We start from the raw sequence: 21,281 nt of genomic DNA, 5'->3' as shown, positions 1-21,281 counted from the left end.
TTGTGTGCAGTGATTTTGCACAGAGCAGCCCCGATTCTCCTTTTCGCGGGTCCCCCTGCTGACTCTCCTGGCCCCTCCCTCCTGTTAAGTGCCCCAACAGCAAGCAGTTTGCAATGGGGGCACCCAAGCAGGCGCGTTTTGCGTGTCTATTTAGACACGGAAGCCATGACTCAGCCCCACCCACTCTCTCTCCTCTCTCTTGCAGTATTTGGAGCTGCTGACTTTTATTTTTTATTTTTTTTGGCAGAACTCCGCTTAAAGCTGCCTATATCTGCAGATCTGCTTATCAGTCTGCTGAAGGTAACCTCTGTTTACAATGTTTTTATCACATGTTCAGTTTAAATTACATATGCTCATGACAGGTTTTAGATTTTTAGGTACCGTAGTTTGTCACCATTCCACGAGTGTGCGTAATTTTAAAGCATGACATGTTTGGTATCTATTTACTCTGCGTAACATTATCTTTCACATTATACAAAAAAATTGGGCTAACTTTGCTGTGTTTTTTTTATTCATGAAAGTGTCTTTTTCACCAAAAAGTTGTGTTTAAAACACCGCTGCACAAATACTGTGTGACATAAAATATTGCAACAATTGCCATTGTATTCTCTAGATTCTCTGCTAAAAAAAAATATATATAATGTTTGGGGGTTCTAAGTAATTTTCTAGCAAAAAATACTAAGGCTGGGGAAATAAAGATTAATTCCTTGCTTAATCTTTAATTTTTTTGATCGATCAAAATTCTTGATGTCACCGGACAGCCTGGACAGTGAGACTTATCCTGCTGGGTGTGAGCAAACTGCACCAATTGGATTGAGGTACCTTTGCATCTGTGGAGCAGGAGGATGCATCAGGCTCCATCAAGGGAAGGGGGCATAAATAACCATCGTTTTCCTGTCCTAAGCAGTTTTGTACAGACAATTCTTTGTGCATAGACAACATCTGTTCCGTGCGAAAGACTGTTCAGTTCTTCAGGGTATATTGTCAATAAAATGCGATCATGTCTGCTTCCAGAAAATGTAAACAATCTGGTATGTCTGTGTAACTGGCTAAAGTGATGCCTTCTTGCCTACTATAAAGTGACTGACAGTCAATATACTAGATAAGTTTTATAATTAAAGTTAAATTAACTTTCTACGTTTTACTTAAAGTTTAATAAGAAAAAATTACTTACGTCAGTGCTACAGTTTGAATTTAAAACATATTTGTGTGAACTGTGAAGTTAAGTCATGGATTGTGGAAACTAACTAGTGACGGCTGATTGTATATAGTGTATACCACATTTACCACTGACTAATGCAGAGTTGCAATGCAAGGAGATCAGCTAAAAGTAGTTGGATCTGTAAGTGCGTTATAATTAATTGAAATGACAGTGTTTTATCTCTCAGGCCTCGTACACACGACCGGACATGTCCGCTGAAACTGGTCCGCCGACCAGTGTCAGGGGACATATCCGATCGTGTGTACAGACTAGCGGACAGATTTCCAGCGGACAAATGTTTCTTAGCATGCTAAGAAACATGTCCGCTGGGAAGCTGTCCGGCGGACATGTCCGCTGGTTAGTACATCTAACCAGCGGACAGAAATCCCGGGCATGCGTCAAATTGATTCGATGCATGTGTGGAAGCATTGAACTCGCGCGATAGAGAACGTCGGTGTCGTCTACGTCACCGCGTTCTCTGTCGGCGCGGATTTCGGTTTGATGGTGTGTACAGCCATCAGACCGAAATCTCCCAGCGGACATGTCCGATGGAAACGGTCCAGCGGACCGTTTTCATCGGACTGTCCGCTCGTCTGTACGGGGCCTCAGAATGGTGACAGTAATCAGCCATTACCAGCCTTCAAAACAGATGGCATACGTTCAATGGCTCTCTGGCCTTCCACAGTACATCTGCATTGATTAACTTCTTGCAACCCTGGGACTTAGGACAGTTTAGACACCACAGAGAAACAGCCTACAAACATGTAGCAGCAAATGCTGACAATAGGCGGATGCCTAATAGCCAAGCCACATGAGCATGGTTGTTGCCATAATATTAATGCCTCAAGTGCAAAACATTACTGTACAGAATTTAAAGAATCAAACATTAGTACATGTATTTCCTGGGTATGATTGTGGTCAGATCAGTAGTGTAGTGGTGTGCCTTGCTACCTTTAATAGTTCAAGCTACCGGTTTGAATCCTACTGATGGTCTCACCTGCTGAAAACTTGCTTTGTACTCCAAAATTAAGTTAACGTGCGGGTGTTTACTTTTTTAGGGTTTCGCTTGTGCACTGGAAAAATTGACACAGCGACCATGGGTGGCAAGTTGGCTGGGATTTGAACTCATAACCTGAGTGCTTTGTAGACATCAGTGCATACCACTAAGCAAACTGAGACCTGGATAATAGTATAGTGTAGTGGTTACAATTGCCGGCACCCGACTATTAAACAATCCAGACCAAAACAGCGTGCAGCCCCCCTCCCCCAGTCCATACAAGGCCCTTTGAGTCTGGTCTGGATTTTATAGCTAACCCCAATGCCAAAATTAGAAATGAAAAAGGCATGAGGGTCCCCCCAAAATCTAGACCAGACCCTTATCTGAGCATGCAGCCTGGCAAGTCAGGAAAGGGAGGGGACGTGGCTGGTAAGATCGCCGCATGGCGATCTCCATAATTTCCAGCCCCTCCTCCCCCCGCTGCCTTCTGGGACCTGTGTGTCCCAGAAGATGAAGGAACCATTTAGGCTTCACTGCTGGTTTCCCTTATTTTCAATGCTGGCACCTGCACCCAAAGCTGATGGACAAATCAGCTTGGGGTGCCGACATCACGGGATATCTGGACAGGTAAGTGTCCTTATAATAAATGTCAGCAGCTACAGTATTTGTAGCTGCTGACTTCTATTTTTATGTACAGGCTGGAACTCCACTTTAAGGTTTATTTTCTAATATTATGTGAATATTAAGTGAATATGAATTCCAACTAGCAAAAGCAGAGACAGAAGCACTGGCATTGTGAGCAAAGTCTACTTATAAAACTTTTGGGAAAGCTGCCTAAAAAGATTAGTGCCAACCCCGAACACCTGCTTCATTCGCTTTCTTCAGGTTGGCCCAGCATGTGGACAGATGATAAGATTAGGAAGATGGGGATGTATAAAGGCTGGTATGAGGCTTTGGAAGACACAACTGGTTGAACATCATGAAGACCCTTCTACTGCTCTGTGTTTTTGGCTTTGCAGGTGAGTTTTACCATTTATTTTTGGTGTACTGTGCAATTCAATTATATTTTCTTTATACTTTACTAGTATTCTACTCCAAGAAATTCTCAGTTCAGTAATTGATCTATATTTACCTAGAGACGGATTACTAAAATAATAATATGTTTGCTGTAAGAAATAGTTAATACTTAGTACAAGCACATTTGCTTTATACATATACACTTGAAGCATTGTTTTTTTTTTTTTTTTTTTTTTTAAAGGTGCAGCGCTCAGGAACCTTAAAACATCCCTTACACATATAGATGATTAACATAAACATATATAATAACAATATAGGCCTATATTCATTGTGCAACATATGTTCGTTAGTAACGTGTTCTTAAAATTCTCTAAATTAGAGAAAAAGTGCTAATTATATGCTTCAAAATAGTCCATATAGCCGAAACAGCTTTTTTGTGTAGTTAATCTTTTTTTATTATTATTATTTATTTATTTATTTATTAAGTATTTATAGCTCAATTTTCACTGCACAATCTCCAGTTCCTTCATACATGATTTTAATACACTATAAACTTTCCCAATGTAAGTGATTTTCAGGGCCACTCTACTCATCACCTTATGAAAAGCATACCAGCCATGTATGTGACCCCTTAAATTAAAGGGGTTGTAAAGGTTAATTTTTTTATTTTCCAAATAGATTCCTTTAAGCTAGTGCATTGTTGGTTCACTTACCTTTTTCCTTCGATTTCCCTTCTTAATGTTTTTTTTTTCTTTGTCTGAATTTCTCACTTTCTGTTCCTCCTCAGTATGCTTGCCCCCATCATCCAAGCCGTTCTGGCTGGGGGTTAGTCAGTGTGCTCACCCCCTCCCTTGGGACTACATCCCTGTGGGGAGACACTGTGAACATTTGGAGAATGGCCTGGTGTAAAGAAGGGCAGCAAAGAAGCCACTTCCCTCCAGGAAAAACATTAGGGACAGACTGATATTCTGTAAAGCCCTGTACACACGATCAGTCTAAACCGATGAGAACGGACTGAAGTTCAGTTTCATCGGTCCAAACCGACCGTGTGTGGGCCCCATCAGTCAGTTATCCTTCGGTCCAAAAATGTAGAACTTGCTTTAAAATTGAACTGATGGACGCCTAACCGATAGGTCAAGACCAATGGTTAGTACGTAAAAGCATTGGTTCAAAACCCGCGCATGCTCAGAATTAAGTCGACGCATGCTTGGAAACATAAAACTTTGTTTTTTTCAGCACGTCGTTGTGTTATACGTCACCATCGTTGGACTCGATCGTTTTTTTAACTGATGGTGTGTAGGCACATCAGACCATCAGTCAGCTTCATCGGTTTAGACTGATAGTGTGTACAAGGCCTAAAAGGTACAGGGATTGGACTGCTGAGGACTGGGGTAAAGTCATTTCCCTAATGAATCCCCTTTCCGATTATTTGGGGCATCTGAAAAAACCTTCTCAGCCAAGGGAGTGGGCTTACTAATACATTTGCCTAAGAACACCGCCATTAATAAATAATGATACAAAAACATCCTCCAACTTCTCCAAACCATCCAAGAACAGTTTGGTGACAAACAATGCCTTTTCCAGCATTATGGAGCACCTTGTCATAAGGCAAAAGTAATAACTAAATGGCTTGGGGAACAAAAAATCTAAATTGTGGGTTTATGGTTAGGAAACTCCCCAGAGCTTAAAGGGGTTGTAAAGGTAAATGTATTTTCCCTAAATAGCTTCCTTTACCTTAGCGCAGTCCTCCTTCACTTACCTCATCCTTCGATTTTGCTTTTAAATGTCTGTATTTCTTCTGAGAAATCCTCACTTCTTGTTCTTCTGTCTGTAACTACACACAGTAATGCAAGGGTTTCTCCCTGGTGTGAAGAAAGCCTTTTGAGGGGGGAGGGGGCGAGCAGGAGTGTCAGGACGCCCACTAACACACAGCTCATTTCTCTATCTGCAAAGTGGAGAGTGCCCTTATTTGCCTGCTCGCCCCCTCCCCCCTCAAGAGGCTTTCTCCACACCAGGGAGAAAGCCTTGCATTACTGTGTGGAGTTACAGACAGAAGAACAGGAAGTGAGGATTTCTCAGAAGAAATAAGGACATTTAAAAACAAAATGGAAGGATGAGGTAAGTGAAGGAGTACTGCACTAAGGTAAAGGAAGCTATTTAGGGAAAACATTTTTTTTTACCTTTACAACCCCTTTAATGCCATTGGGAACTTGTGGTCAATCCTCAAGAACAAAAAAACCCCCACAAATTCTGACAAACTCCAAGCATTGATTATGCAAGAATGGGCTGTCAGCAGTCAGGATGTGGCCCAGAAGTTGATTGACAGCATGCCAGGGCATTAAAAAAGGGTCAACCCTGCAAATATTGATGCTTTGCATCACTTCCTGACACACAGCGTCACTCTGCAGGGATGTAGTCCCAAGGGTGGGTGCGAGCACGCTGACTAACCCCCAGCCAGAACGGCTCGGATGATGGGGGCAGGCTTACTGAGGAGAAACAGGAAGTGAGAAATTCAGACAAAGAAAAAAAAAATTTAGAAGGGAAATTGAAGGAAAATGTAAGTGAACTAACAATGCACTAGCTTAAAGAAACCTATTTAGAAAATAAAAAACAAACCTTTTCAACCCCTTCAAGTTGTTTTTGCAGTGACTGGTGGTTGGATCTTTTTTTATATTATTGTCCCATAATCCCCTGTACACTAGGCCTCAAAGAGAAAGGGCTGACACTGTATGCCCATGAGACTCTATTATATTAGAGAGTATTACCATTCTAAAGATGTTATAAGGCATTGGAAACCATTAAGGAAGGCATTTAGGCCATGGTCGAGAGATGACCAGTGTGGTCATGATCTTCCTATTTAAATACCCAGCCTGGGGATAGATCAGTGACAAAGCTTTATGTAACTTCATATTATATTTCTTTCCAGCTGCAACCCCATTCGATGACGATGATAAGATAGTAGGCGGATACACCTGCCAAGTGCCATACCAGGTCTCTTTGAATTCCGGGTACCACTTTTGCGGAGGATCCCTGATTAATGAACAGTGGGTTGTATCTGCTGCTCACTGCTACAAGTCGTAAGTATAGTGATTTTTCAGAGAGCCTGACCTTCTATGTGCTACTGGCCATCCAATTGAGGCCATATATATCTTAAGAGATGGTGAAAGCAAGAACTAACCAAAAAAAGTTTAAATAATGTTGGCACAGCCACAACTGGTGAAGCTAAAAGATCTTTTGAACCTAAAAGACATGTATAAGAGCTGCTAATACCTTTTCAACTATGTAAACATTTTCATATCACTAATGAACTAAATTTTGCCCAAAGTTCTTAAATTCCAAAAAGCCAACACAATGCTTGTCTGCATTTTTTCCCTTGTTCAGACGCATTGAAGTCAGAATTGGAGAATATGATATCAGAGCCACAGATGGAACAGAACAGTTCATTCAGTCGGCAAAAATCATCCGTCATCCAAAGTACAACGCTTACACAATTGACAACGACATCATGTTGATTAAGCTGTCTGAGCCAGCCCAGCTTAGTGGAGTAGTTCAGTCCATCCCTCTCCCATCTCAATGTGCACCTGATGGTACCATGTGTCTGGTTTCTGGCTGGGGGAACACCATGAACACCGGTAAGTACTGAAGACTACCCTTCTACCACATACTACCAAAGTACCCCATGCATGTATCACATGAAGTCAAAGAGGAGACAATCCTTCAAAAGACTCTGTGCTGTAATGGATATGGTAGCTACCATTGTTGGTCTTATGAAAAGGCTAGGTGCTTGGCTGTCTTTGGATTGTAAAGGTTCTGACTCACTAAGCCCAAAAAAGTATCCAGAAAGTAGAGTCAGAGCTGATCTTTCTTTACGGAACCCATACTATCAACATTACAGAAACGCAGCTATAATTTCCAGAAAGGTTAGGTGCCTCATGTTGGGTTTAGGTATTGAGTACATTTAGGTAACATGTAGTTAATTATGTCATTGATCACTTATAGGTGAAAGCTTGTGAAATTCGTCCAGCAAATTTCTTAAAACTAGACCTCCCAAGAAACACAGATACTTACTTTGCAAACAGAGTGATTTTTATTGTCAGTTGACAATACGTGTGTTTATGCTCTTGAGTCAAATGTTTGCTTATTTGTGCAGAGGATTTAAAGATCATTTTTTTTTTCACTTTCAGCATCCAACCCTGATCTTCTGCAGTGTGTTGATGTCCCAGTTGTGCCTGCTGAAGACTGCTCGAAGTCCTATCCAGGGCAAATTACAGAGAACATGATTTGCTTGGGCTTCCCAGAGGGCGGAAAAGACTCTTGCCAGGTAACAAGTGTGAACCTGATATCATTTAAAAAAAATTGTATAGAAACAGAAATGGAAGACTTTTTTTTTAAATAACTTTGGTGAAATACAATATTGTATTTGAAAAATAAATAATGTACACTTGACACTTATGCCCTGTACACACGACCGGTTCATCTGATGAAAACGAACCGATGGATTTTTTCATCAGATATCCGATGAAGCTGACTTTCATCGGTCTTGCCTACACACTATCGGTTAAAAATCCAATCGTGTCCAACGCAGTGACGTAAAACACTACGACGTGCTGAGAAAAATTAAGTTCAATGCTTCGGGGCATGCATTTGTTAAATAACAAACATGTCATACTTACCTCCACTGTGCAGTTCGTTTTGCACAGAGTGGCCCTGATCCTCATGATCTGGGGTCCCTCGACGGGTCTCTTGGCTTCTCCCCGCTTCATATAACCCCCTGGGAAGTGCTCTCCCAAGGGGGTTACCTTGTGGACCCGCGCCCAACACCCGCGTCATTGGATTTGATTGACAGCAGCGCGAGCCAATGGTTGCGTTTCTATCAATTTATCCAATTAAGAGCTGAGAAGAGCCAAGAAGCCTGGGCAACGAACGAGCGTGTTTGCGACGTGGGACTTTCCAGGGCCCAGGTAGGTAAAACGGGGGGGCTGGGGGGCCGGAAATCATCAGATGTTTTTTCACCTTAATGCATACAAAGTATTAAGGTGAAAAAACATGAACCTTTACAACCCCTTTAACAGCTTGCCAGCTCTACTGAATGTGCTATTTGTTAGGACAATTTTTTCCACTGAGCAAATCTGGGCAGATTAAAGTTATAAGTCCTAATGATGGAGGCCCTTAGGAATTCTGAAACGCGTTGATCATTCTTACATTTTGCAAAGAGAAATACAATGTATTTGTACAAAAACTTTTAAACTTTTTTTTTTTTCTTTTTTTTGTACCACTTCAAACTCAACCACAGCAAGAGACTTGCTCATGATTTCATTAATTCATAAATATCGTCTCTTCTTCAGTTTTGCATAATTTGTGGTACTATTTTATATATTATCTTTTTACTTTTTCTTTCTTTTTTTTTTCAAACTTTTAACTTCTAAACTCTCTCCCTCTACTGTTGTAAATGAATAAGGCCCCGTACACACGAGAGGATCTATCCGCTGGAATTGATCTGCGGATCAGTTCCAGTGGATAGATCCGCTGGTGTGTACATCCCAGCGGATCTTTTTCCGCGGATTTTTTTCGGGCCGACCGATTTCCAGCAGATAAAAATTTCTTAGCATGCTAAGAAATCTATCCGCTGGAATCGGCTTCAGCGGATCGATCCGGCTGTCTGTACAGACTCACCGGATCGTTCCGTTCGATTCCCTCCCTCGCATGCGTCGTAATGATTCCACGCATGTGTGGGTATCTTTATATGACAGCGTCGCGCACGTCGCCGCGTCATCATCGTGGCGACCTCGCGACACGTCATCGCGATGGGATTTCGGCGCGGATTTCGATCCGATGGTGAGTACACTCCATCGGATCCAAATCCGCGGAAATCCTCAAGAGGATTTATCCGTGGATACGGTCCGGCGGACCGTATCCGCGGATCAATCCTCTCGTCTGTACCCGGCATTAGTGTTTATACTGGTGGTAAGGATCTATTTAAATTGCAAAGTGCTTTAAAAGTGCAGTAAACCTTAAATAAATGTTATACATAAAAACATTTAAAGTTACCAAGTCTCACAGAAGGTGAAATGACTTTATATGGCTACAATTGTTTTAGTGGATGCATGCCAATGTCTTTTTCATCCCCTTTTTGTTTGATCCAGGGTGACTCCGGTGGACCAGTGGCTGTCAATGGAGAGCTCCAAGGTGTTGTGTCTTGGGGAAGAGGCTGCGCTCTGCCCAATTATCCTGGAGTTTACACCAAAGTCTGTAATTTCATCTCCTGGATTGAGGATACCATTGCCAACAACTAATTTCTGATGTCATCATACTTTCCAAGATTTCCACCTACAAAATCTGAACACCGCAAAACCCCTGTCCATCCACAGCTGTGCCCAGCATTGTCCATGGCTGCAACAAGGTTTATTCTTCCACCTTCTTTGAGAGCTATACATTGAGACCTTTTCACACAATATCATGGTTGTTGTATATGTTGTCATCACGTGATGGGCTGTGCAATGGGAAAGTATGAAATAAAATTTTCATTTAGCACTTAAACTTGTGTCTTTTTTTAATTTGAAGTGTTATTGGCAATACTCAGCAATGGTCTCAACCACAGTCCTTCGTAAATGATCCACTATTTTCACACATCTTATTACTATATTATGGCAGGGTAGGGGTCAATATGATATAAATGATGAGCTTCAAAAAGTGCCTGTTACTTCCTGCTAAAACTTAAACAATCTGGGAAGAAATCTAAAGCTAGCACCAGTATGGTCTTTGTTCTTTTATTTAAATAATTGAAGCCCAAACTCAGCCCCCGTATTATTTTATTTAGAGGAGCCGCAGGGTGAGGCAGGTTACAAGAACCCCATGAAGCAAGATGGCTGCCAGCACATGTCAGTGATGAGAAGCCTGCAAAGAGGTAAGACCATGACAAGAAGAGGAAATTATGAGAATGCTTTCGAATGAACACAAAGACAATTACACATTTTTAGTACAATGAGGAAGGGTTAGACCTTCTGACCTTCTCAATTTATATTGTGTTTAAAGCAGAACTCTATTCTGCAGAAATCGACATTCACTGCAGCAGCCCTTGTACGTCTACCTCTAGGTCATTTAGATTTCGATTTCTAGGGCTGGCATGTGCATGTGCACTGCTGGCAAACCGCTCCCGCTGTGATTGGACACAGCGGGAGGCTATCAGCAGGTCTGGTGGACCCGATGTTCACCGGCACCCGGCGATCGTTCCCGAGAGAGGCAGAATATCGGTCTGCCTATGTAAACAAGTTAGTGGGGAAGATGGAGATCTTGTGTTTCTGCTAAGCAGGAACATGGATTTCTGTCTTCCCCCAGTCAAAGCACCTACCCCACACAGATAGCAAGCACTCCCTAGGAACACATTTAACCCTTTGATAGCCCCTGATGTTAACCTCTTCCCTGCCAGTGTCATTAGTACAGTGACAGTGCATTTTTTTTATCACTGTATTAGTGTCACTCCAAAAAGTGTCACTTAAGCCCTGTACACACGATCAGTCCATCCGATGAGAACGGTCCGAAGGACCGTTCTCATCGGTTAACCGATGAAGCTGACTGATTTTCTGATGTGCCTACACACTACAATAACTGATCGGGTCAGAACGCGGTGACGTAAAGCACAACGACATGCTGAAAAAAAATAAATTCAATGCTTCCAAGCATGCGTCGACTTGATTCTGAGCATGCGTGGATTTTTAACCGATGCTTTTGCATTCTAACCGTCGGTTTTGACCTATCGGTTAGGCGTCCATCGGTTTAATTTTAAAGCAAGTTCTAATTTTTTTGACCAAAGGATAACGGACCGATGGGGCCCACACACGGTCGGTTTGGTCCGATGAAAAGGTCCTTCAGTCCGTTTTCATCGGTTTTGACCGACCGTGTGTACGCGGCCTGTCGCAATCCCACTAAAAATCAATGCCATTACCATTAAAAAAGTGCCACCAGATGCAGCGTGTCACTTATCACTGTAGTCTCCCACCAGATAAATTGTGTCTTTTATCACTGTAGTCTCCCACCAGATAAATTGTGTCACTTATCACTGTAGCCTGTCACCAGATGCATCGTATCCCTTATCACTGTAGCCTGCCACCAGATGCATCATATCACTTATCACTGCAGCCTGTCACCAGATGCAACATGTCACTAGCTTTCCACAGCCACCAGATGCAGCTTGTCACTAGCCTGTCACAGCCACCAAATGCAGCATATCACTAGCCTGACACGGCCACTAGATGCAGCACGTCAATAGCCTGCCACAGCCACCAGATGCAGCGTGTCACTTATCACTGTAGTCTGCCACCAGATGCATTGTGTCACTTATCACTGTAGTCTGCCACCAGATGCAGCGTGTCACTAGCTTTCCACGGCCACCAGATGCAGCCTGTCACCGGCCTTCCACAGCCATCAGATGAAGAGTGTCACTAGCCTTACACAGCCACCAGAAGCAGTATATCACTAGCCTACCATGGCCACCAGATGCAGCCTGTCACTAGCCTTCCACAGCCACCAGATGCAGCCTGTCACCGGCCTTCCACAGCCATCAGATGAAGAGTGTCACTAGCCTTACACAGCCACCAGAAGCAGTATATCACTAGCCTACCATGGCCACCAGATGCAGCCTGTCACTAGCCTTCCACAGCCACCAGATGCAGCCTGTCACTAGCCTTCCACAGCCACCAGATGCAGCCTGTCACCGGCCTTCCACAGCCATCAGATGAAGAGTGTCACTAGCCTTACACAGCCACCAGAAGCAGTATATCACTAGCCTACCATGGCCACCAGATGCAGCATGTCACTAGCCTGCCACAGCCACCAGATACAGAGTTTAACTAGCCTGCCACAACCACCAGATGCATCGTATCACTTATCACTGCAGCCTGCCACCATATACATTGTATTACCTAACCATTTAGTCTGCCATCACTTATCACTGCAGCCTTCCAACAGATGCAGTTTGCCACTTATCACTGTAGTCAGCCACCAGATGCAGGTGGACGGCCATGTCTTGGTAGGTTTGCAGTTGTGCCATACGCTTTCCATTTTCTGATGATGAATTGAACAGTGCTTCGTGAGATGTTCAAAGCTTGGGATATTTTTTTATAACCTAACCCTGCTTTAAAATTCTCCACAACTTTATCTCTGAGCTGTCTAGTGTGTTCCCTGGCCTTCATGATGCTGTTTGTTCATTAAGATTCTCTAACAAACCTCTGAGGGCTCTACAGAACAACTGTATTTACACCGATGGTAAATTACACACAGGTGGACTCTATTTACTAATTAGGTGACTTCTGATGCAAATTGGTTCCACTAGACTTTAGTTAGGGGTATCAGAGTAAAGGGGGCTGAACAAAAATGCACGCTACACTTTTCATATATTTATTTGTAAAAAAAAAAAAAAAAACCATTTATCATTTTCCTTCCACTTCACAATTACTGTAAATGCCAATTTGTGTTGGTCTATGGACAATTTTAAGGGGTATAAATACTTTTTCAAGGCACTGTAACTTTTACTTGTAAATCTGGTGTCTTACCCTTTCTACACCCTTTCACAAGGGTTAAAAATCTTGATTCAACTGTCTCAGCACAATGAATATGGTGGGGAGACTTCACTTATACTGTGTGAGTGCAGATTGGAGGAAAGGGACCCCCACCCCTCTCTCCACATAGTCAAAGGAATGAAGGAACATATAGAGCTGTATTCTGAACAGACAAGCTCAGTGTTTATCTCCCTCTAAGCACCCTCCCGACACATATTTTAGCTCATGTTATATCATGTGTCGGAGAACTTGTCAATAGTGACTCTGCTGATAACAGAGGAACAAATCACCAGAGAGAAACAACACTTAGAGCTTTGGTGAGAAACAAGTAAACACTACAGATATATGTGCTTAGTTCAAATTCCATGAATGGGGTTTGCAAACACTTTAACTCTTCCCCAGCCTGGACGATTTGACTACCTTGCTAGTGCAGTACACTGTATGCAATTTGCCTACATGCATCAAAGACTGCATATTGCTGCAGAATATGGGAGACCACATACTTGGAGCTGCATCCAGAAATCTGCAGAGGGACAGCAACCGATTAACCCAGATAGAGGCTATCTAGTTGCAATCTAAGGCCGCGTACACACGATCGATCCATCCGATGAGAATGGTCTAATGGATCGTTTTCATCAGTCCAAACCGATCGTGTGTGGGCCCCATCGGTTAGTTAACCTTCGGTCCAAAAAATAAGAACTTTCTTTAAAATTGAACCGATGGACGCCAAACCGATAGGTCAAAACCGATCGTTAGTATGCAAAAGCATTGGTTAAAAATCCACGCATGCTCAGAATCAAGTCGACGCATGCTTGGAAGCATTGAATTTCGTTTTTTTCAGCACGTCGTTGTGTTTTTACGTCACCGCGTTCTGACACGATCGGTTATTTAACCTATGGTGTGTAGGCACATCAGACCATCAGTCAGCTTCATCGGTTAACCAATGAGAACGACCGTTTTCATCGGATGGACTGATCGTGTGTACGAGGCCTTATTGTTCGAGCACTGCTGATTTCAAGGTCTGCTACTGACATGTCAGGGACTGCTTGAGCAAGGAGAGGCAGAACTCTTTGGGATGGAGGCCAAAGAAGCGAGAAGCCTTTGACCCCCATTATTTTTAAATTCCTTCTTAAATGGACAGTGCTACCCCTATATGGGCCCCCATGAATTTGAAGAGTGTTCCCCTTGCTTGGATTGCAAAACTCAATTTAGAGTGCCTCAACTTAGACTTTGGACCCCAACGCTAGCTGCCAACAGACTGGCCAGTGGGAGGAGGGAATTAGAAGGGACTATGTTTTGTACAGCTGTGTGTATTTTCCACAACATATAGAGTGTAGCGCTAAACAAATGAAAATACACCAAGTGATATAAACACAGTGTACAACAATATATAGAAATAATTAATAGACATGTGTCTATCGCAAAACCATAACAAAAATGTTTCTGGTATGCAAAATATTGGTGAATATTTCAAACAGTCCAATGTAAATAAAAGTGCTGGTGCTCCCACAATCCGAAATGAAACAAGTGAAGTGAAGAAGTGAAGATGGCCACCACCAACATAGGAAAGGCTTACCAGAAACAGTGAACCCTAAAGAACATACGTTCAAAGGGTCAACTGAACATGGTATAAACCAGACGATGCACCATGTTGCGAAACGCGACAAGATACTCCACTGTTGCCAGTTATACTTTGGCAAGCACTGTTTTCATCTCCTAATGTAAGTGTTTCTACCTACATTAAATACCTTAATTTTACAGTATCACGCTATGTGCCCTTCTCTTTTTTCTTCAATATACCTCATCTGGTTCTTCTGCCCCGACATCTTTTGGGTCATTGCCCATAAGCACCCATTATCAACATACCCTTTGTACAGTGGCTTGGTGTGCGAGACGTTGTGTGGGAACTGCAGCAGAGGATCCAGTCTCTACAGTGGTTTATACCATGTTCAGTTGACCCTTTGAACGTATATTCTTTAGGGTTCACTGTTTCCGGTAAGCCTCTCCTATGTGGTGGCCATCTTCACTTCACTTGTTTCATTTTGGATTGTGGGAGTACCAGCACTTTTATTTTCATTGGACTGTTTGTAACATTCACCAATATTTTGCATACCAGAGACTTTTTATATGGTTTTGCGATAGACACATGTCTATTGATTATTTCTATATATTGTTGTACGCAGTGTTTATATCACTTGGTGTATTTTCATTTGTTTAGCACTACACTCTATATGTTGTTTTGTTTATACCATTTGTCTATTGGTTTTTGTAGCTGCTCACCATTTAGGCAGCGCAGAATTTTTTGTATGTGTGTATTTTCCATGGCTAGGGTAACCCTCAGGCCCCGTACACACGAGGAGACATGTCCGATGAAAACGGTCCGCAGACCGTTTTCATCGGACATGTCTCCTGGGAGCTTTTGGTCTGATGTGTGTACACACCATCAGACCAAAATCCCCGCGGACAGAGAACGCGGTGACGTAGAAGACACCGACGTTCTCAAACACAGAAGTGCAATGCTTCCACGCATGCATCGAATCAATTTGACGCATGCGCGGGATTTCGGGACGCTGGTTACACGTCATAACCAGCGGACATGTCCGATTAGGTGTACTAACCATCGGACATGTCCGACGGACATGTTTCCAGCGGACAAGTTTCTTAGCTTGCTAAGAAACTTTTGTCTGCTGGAAACCTGTCCGCTAGGCCGTACACACGGTCAGACATGTCCGCGGAAACTGGTCCGCGGACCAGTTTTAGCGGACATGTTCGACCGTGTGTACGCGCCCTCAATGTAATATTAATCCCTCCGTTTTCTAAGAACTTTCAGCTCTGGTTTTAATAACTGTCTGGGTATGCAGCTTCTTCATTTTTTAATCCTTGCCTTTGTTTCAGTTTAAGCTGGTGCAATGATCACTGCCCCAAGTTTCTTGTTTTAGGGTAGTTTCTAAAGAGTCAACTGTACATGCAGGGACTAGAGTTGTGCCACCCTACACTGAGTGCATATTGTTTGAGTACAGTACTAATCCTCACCATAAGCCCAGACATTTACAAAGTCTGTATATCCCTGAACTAAAATGGATTTTTTTTTACTTTTGACACCCAGGTACAGAAGGGCTTGGACTGAGAGAGTGACATGTAGCATAAGAAGCCAATAAGTTGGGGGGCGTGGCCGCGGCATGAGCGAGTGAAGACGTGCTCTCTCTGAGCTCCGTGAGACCCGCGCTCTACTCGGCACACACGGTGATTTCCAGGGGGGATTTTTGCTCTGAAAAGATGCCACCGAAGCGCAAGTCATCCCCGCAGCCTCAGCGGACACCACGGGGAAACTCCGGCTCCTTGGATGCCTTCTTTGGGACCGGAGGTGAGACGGCAGGCGCAGCCAAGATGGCGCCCGGCTCCCACGCTGCCAGGCCTTCTTCCCCCATCATCTCCCCGCACGTGCAGGCTTCCACCCAGCCTCGATCCCCGTCCACCTCCGGCTCTGAAAGCGTTGATGAGCGGGGGAATGGAGGGGACCCTTGGGAGGATAAGGACATCCGCTCCCATATTCTATCTCTCCCCACCAAGGCTGATCTGGAGCGCTTTGCCCATAAGATGGAGAAGGCCCTGAGGCAGGACATCACAGATCTGCAGACTGACACAGCCCACCTGGGAGGCAGAGTGGAGGCCCTGGAAGCACAATGGGAAGAAACCACCCCAACCCTGCAGGCACTCACTGAACACTGTAAGATGCAGGACCGCAGGCTTGAGGCCCTGCTAGATCAAATGGACGATTTTGAAAATAGAAGCCGCAGGGTGAATATTCGCATCAGAGGCCTACCTGAAGCGACAGGCCCGAGGGAGATTGTTCCCACCTTACAGGGGGTCTTTAAACAAATTCTTGGCCGCCAAGCCCCTGATTTTATTGAAATAGACCGGGCACATCGTGCCCTACGCCCCCCCTCAGAAGATCCGGATAAACCCCGGGATGTTATATGTAAGTTACATAAGTACTCCCTCAAGGAGCGTATTATGACCCAGGTCAGGGGAGTTAGACACGTGGACTTTGATGGCGCGCAGCTGACCTTTTTTCCGGATCTGTCCAGACGCACGTTGATGCAACGCAGGGCACTAAAACCCCTTTTGGGGGCTCTCCAAGACGCCCAGTTGACCTACCGGTGGGGCTTCCCATTTAGCCTGTCGGCTACAAAAGATGGCCAGTCACATACCCTACGCACCAAGGAGGACTTACCCCGATTCCTGGAATCTCTGGGGCTCCCCCGCGTAGATATCCCGGATTGGAGGGCCTCACCGGATATACCACTACCTACTCGCCCTGGACAGTGGCAACAGGCCCGCCGCCGCAACCGCCGCCGCGGCCCCAGGAGGGGTCCACCTGGGCACACCCCGCTCCCCCATTCCCCGCAAGGAGAGGCGTGAACTGTGGCCTTAGGGACCTCTGGCCCCCGGTGATGCTTTCTTCCATCCTCACTACCGATTGATGTCTGTCTGATGGCATTGCCGGATGCACTGTGGCTTCTACTGTTCCTGGCATCAGATTTGCTCTTTCTTCTATTTTTTTTGCTGCTGACATATGCTGGATGATATTCCCCCCTGACTGCCGTTATAATATTAGTCTCCCCTGGGCTCAGGGGTTGACACTAATTTGAGTGATACTTGCGGGCCACTGGACGGGCTCGCTCTCTCTGTGCCTCGTCACTAACCCCCCAGTAGGCCGACTCCATTGGAGTCATGCTCCCTTTTTGGGGACAACCTCTGCTCGCTGATCCCCGCCGCTTCCCCCTTTTTGGGAGGCGGGTGGGATCCCCGACCAGGGGTGATATTGCACTAAGTTATGCCCATTGGGCATTATGTTTTTTTTTGTTGTTGTTTTATGGTTTATGTTTTTATGGATGTCTTTTCCTTGTTCCTTCCTCATCCCCCCTGTTTCCGGTACTTGGCATCCGTTATAACCGTGCTCTGTTTCCTAGGCTCCTTAGAGGTTCGGTGATTCCTGTATGCACCTGTCTGCTGGCGAGGTTGTGTGAAGGGTCTCTCCCAGGTCCAGTTCCAGAGTATCTGAGATGGCTGATGTGAAACTCGTATCCTATAACGTTCGTGGACTAGGCTCACCGATGAAACGCAGTAAGTTGTGGCTTGAGATGAAACGCATGGGGGCACATGTTCTTTTTTTGCAGGAGACACATTTCCGCACTGACTCGGTCCCCCGCCTTCCCACCCACCTCTACCCCCTGTGGTTCCTGGGCAATTCCCCCCGACCTAAATCGGGGGGGGTGGCCATTGCGATCCACAAAAATTGCCCTTTTATTGTTGAGGACCAAAAACTAGACCCCAATGGCCGCTTCGCTTTTGTTAAGGGCTCCATCTCCGGCCGCAAATATACCCTCGCTACACTTTACGCCCCGAACAGCGGTCAGATTTCTTTTCTGGACACTGTTTTGGAATCACTGTCTACCTTCCGGGATGGGCACCTCATCCTGGGGGGGACTTTAATGTGTGCCCGGACCCCCGGGTGGACACGTCCTCCGGTCGCTCGGGACACTCATTCGCCTTTTTGAAGCGCTTCCGGAAGTCTCTGCAGGCCCACCATTTGGTGGACTGCTGGAGACTGCTGCGCCCAACGGACAGGGACTATAGCTATTTCTCAGCCACGCACGATGTATATACACGCATTGACCTTCTGTTGATGGATCAGTTCTCCCTGGACTCTTTGGCTGGGGCTACTATTGGCTCCATCACCATCTCCGACCACGCGCTGTTGTCCATCTCCCTGCGTCCCCTTTCGGTGGAGGCACGGACATGGTCATGGCGCCTGAATGACGGCATCCTAGATGATGCGGTTGCCCAAAAACGGGTCTCCGATACTATCTCCATGTACTTTGCAGAAAACACGGTTGGTGAGGTAGGCATGGGATCCGTGTGGGAGGGCCACAAGGCAGTGGTGCGGGGAGAGCTGATCTCACAGGGGGCTAGGCTCAAGAAGGTTAGGGAGGGTGAACTACAGACCCTATTAGCTAAACTTCGTGTAGCAGAGCTCACACACAAGAAAAACGTCACCCCGGCACTGGCGGTGGAGCTGGCCTCCCTCCGCCGGGACTTGGCTGACTTATTGGATTCTAAGATTAGGGCGCGGCTGCGTTACATGACCCACAAATTCTACGAATTCGGCAACAAATGTGGAAGGATGTTGGCGCGGGCCCTTAGAGGCCAACGGGACGCGGGACATGTACACAAATTAAGAAAAAAGCGACGGGCGCGTTGGCGGTTCATTCGTCTAAGATAGCGGCGGAGTTCCGGGATTTCTATGCCCAGCTTTATCACCTGCCTGATACGCTGCCTGGCATATCTGAATCGCAACGGGCCGCTAGAATACACCAATACCTGGAGGAGGCGCAATTCCCACAGCTGGAAGCCTCTGTGGGCAAACAACTCGATGCCCCCATTACCGTCGCTGAGATTCGGGCGGTAGTGAAGGATCTCCCTAACGGGAAGAGCCCTGGCCCTGACGGCTATACTAATACCTATTATAAAAAATATCTAGAGGTACTGTCGGGACCTATGTGCAAGTACTTTACGGCACTGGCCTCTGGCACGGCTATGCCACCTGAGGCGCTGCTGGCCCATATTTCGGTCTTGCCGAAAGAAGGGAAGGACCACTCCTTACCGGGTAGCTATAGACCCATATCGCTTCTGAACACCGACGTTAAGATCTTGGCCAAAATATTGGCCAATAGGCTTAAGCCGGTTCTCCCGTCTGTTGTCCACCCGGACCAAACTGGCTTTGTTATGGGCAGGGAAACGAGAGACAACGCGAATAGGGCACTCCAGCTGATCCACTGGGTGGAGTCGCAGGTGGCCCCACAACCGTGCCTTTTGCTTTCAACTGATGCCGAGAAGGCATTTGACCGGGTGGACTGGACGTACATGAACATAGTTTTGACCAAACTTGGCCTGGGGCCTAATATGCTGGCCTGGATATCCTCACTGTATAGCTCCCCATCCGCCAGAGTTAAGGTGAACGGCCTACTGTCGGACCCTTTTCCGATTAGCAATGGGACACGGCAGGGATGCCCGCTGTCACCCCTGGTGTTTGCTTTGACGCTTGAACCGCTGCTCAGCCGGATTCGCCTCAATAGCAATATCAGGGGTTTTACGGTTGGCCCTAGGGAACATAAGTTGTCCGCTTATGCGGACGACGTGCTGTTCTACGTGTCTGAACCTCTGCTGTCCCTGCCTAACATCATGGCGGAGCTGGCAGAGTTTAACCTCTTATCTAATTTTAAGATAAACTATGCCAAGTCTGAGATCCTATCTCTGACCATTCCCCCGGATTTACATGCACAGCTGCAGGCCTCCTTCTCATTCACGCGGTGCCAGTCATCCCTGAAGTATCTGGGAGTTCAACTACCAATGAGCTGCACTCAGTTGTATGAGTGTAATTACGCCCCGCTGCTCTCAGCCATCAGGGTGGACCTAAAGAGGTGGGATAAGGCGGCCTTCTCATGGATGGGCCGGGTCAGTGTGCTGAAAATGAATGTGCTCCCCAGAATTTTGTTTCTCCTACAGATGGTCCCGATTGCGCTGCCCAGGGCCTTCTTCTCAAGCCTCAACAGTCTATTCATCCAATATATCTGGAGTGGGAAGTGCCCCCGGTTGGCCCTTTGCATTCTGCAACGCCCTAAATCTGCAGGCGGGTTGGGGGTCCCTGTGGTGAAGAGGTACTACGAATCGATAGCCCTTCAACGCATTTTGGACTGGTACCATGGGGTCCAGCACAAGGTGTGGGTGCCCTTGGACAAGTTCCTGGTGGGGCGTAATCTGTCCCACGCCCCGTGGGTGCCTGGAGAACATAGGGGTCTTTCGGGGCTGGTGTCCCCTTTTGCCCTCCACGCTCTAGCGATCTGGGATGCCTTAAATAAGACGGGGAGGCTTGCTTTGCCGACTTCCCCGCTGGCACCCCTGGGGGGCTTCCCTTGGTTCGCTCCCGGGGAACACCCATCCTTTTTTCGGACGTGGGCGGAGGATGGGGAGTCCAGATGCGGGAGATTTGTCCAGGACCGGGGGCTGCTGTCCCTGGCCACGCTGAGGGAGCAATATGGTCCCTTCCTAATGGATGAGTGGCGCTATCGGCAACTCAGCCATTTTCTCACAACTCTACCCCAGAGGGTCAGGTCACCAACACAGGCGTCCCCCTTCGAGCGCCTCTGTATGGCCCAGGAGGCTGTCCCCCATGCCATCTCTGTGCTATATGCCCTGATATACTCCCTACGGGAGGATGGGAAGCCCAGGTTCATAAGGGAGTGGGAGAGAGACCTGCAGCACAACTTCACTAAGCCGCAGCTGGACCACCTATACAGACTAACGCACTCAAGCACGGTTGATACAAGGATGCAAGAAAATAGCTACAAGGTCCTCACCAGATGGTATAGGGTCCCAACTAGACTTGCTCAGATATACCCCTCTCTTTCGGATGCATGTTGGCGGGAGTGTGGCCAGAGGGGCACCTTCC

General features: G+C 45.9%; 1 protein-coding gene across 1 annotated transcript; it reads left to right on the top strand.

Moving 5' to 3' along the window:
• The first annotated feature begins 3,123 nt into the window (after positions 1-3,123).
• LOC120946893 (anionic trypsin-2-like) lies at positions 3,124-9,752 on the top strand. The gene is made up of 5 exons (XM_040361716.1): positions 3,124-3,217; positions 6,142-6,292; positions 6,597-6,847; positions 7,400-7,536; positions 9,359-9,752. Exons 1-5 carry the CDS (start codon positions 3,178-3,180, stop codon positions 9,506-9,508), a joined length of 729 nt encoding a protein of 242 aa, XP_040217650.1. The 5' UTR covers positions 3,124-3,177; the 3' UTR covers positions 9,509-9,752.
• Positions 9,753-21,281: the final 11,529 nt, after the last annotated feature.

This window comes from Rana temporaria, chromosome 8 (assembly GCF_905171775.1).
Source record: "Rana temporaria chromosome 8, aRanTem1.1, whole genome shotgun sequence".
Classification (NCBI taxonomy): Eukaryota; Metazoa; Chordata; class Amphibia; order Anura; family Ranidae; genus Rana; species Rana temporaria.
The sequence above is the reverse complement of the archived record's forward strand: the minus strand, read 5'-3'. Positions and strand labels throughout refer to the sequence as shown.

Excerpts from the sequence above, each read along its gene's own strand:
- LOC120946893 (XM_040361716.1), top strand. The coding sequence starts at position 3,178 with ATGAAGACCCTTCTACTGCTCTGTGTTTTTGGCTTTGCAG. Across the intron at positions 3,218-6,141 it reads CTGTGTTTTTGGCTTTGCAG|CTGCAACCCCATTCGATGAC; the intron begins GTGAGTTTTACC and ends ATTTCTTTCCAG. Across the intron at positions 7,537-9,358 it reads GCGGAAAAGACTCTTGCCAG|GGTGACTCCGGTGGACCAGT; the intron begins GTAACAAGTGTG and ends TGTTTGATCCAG.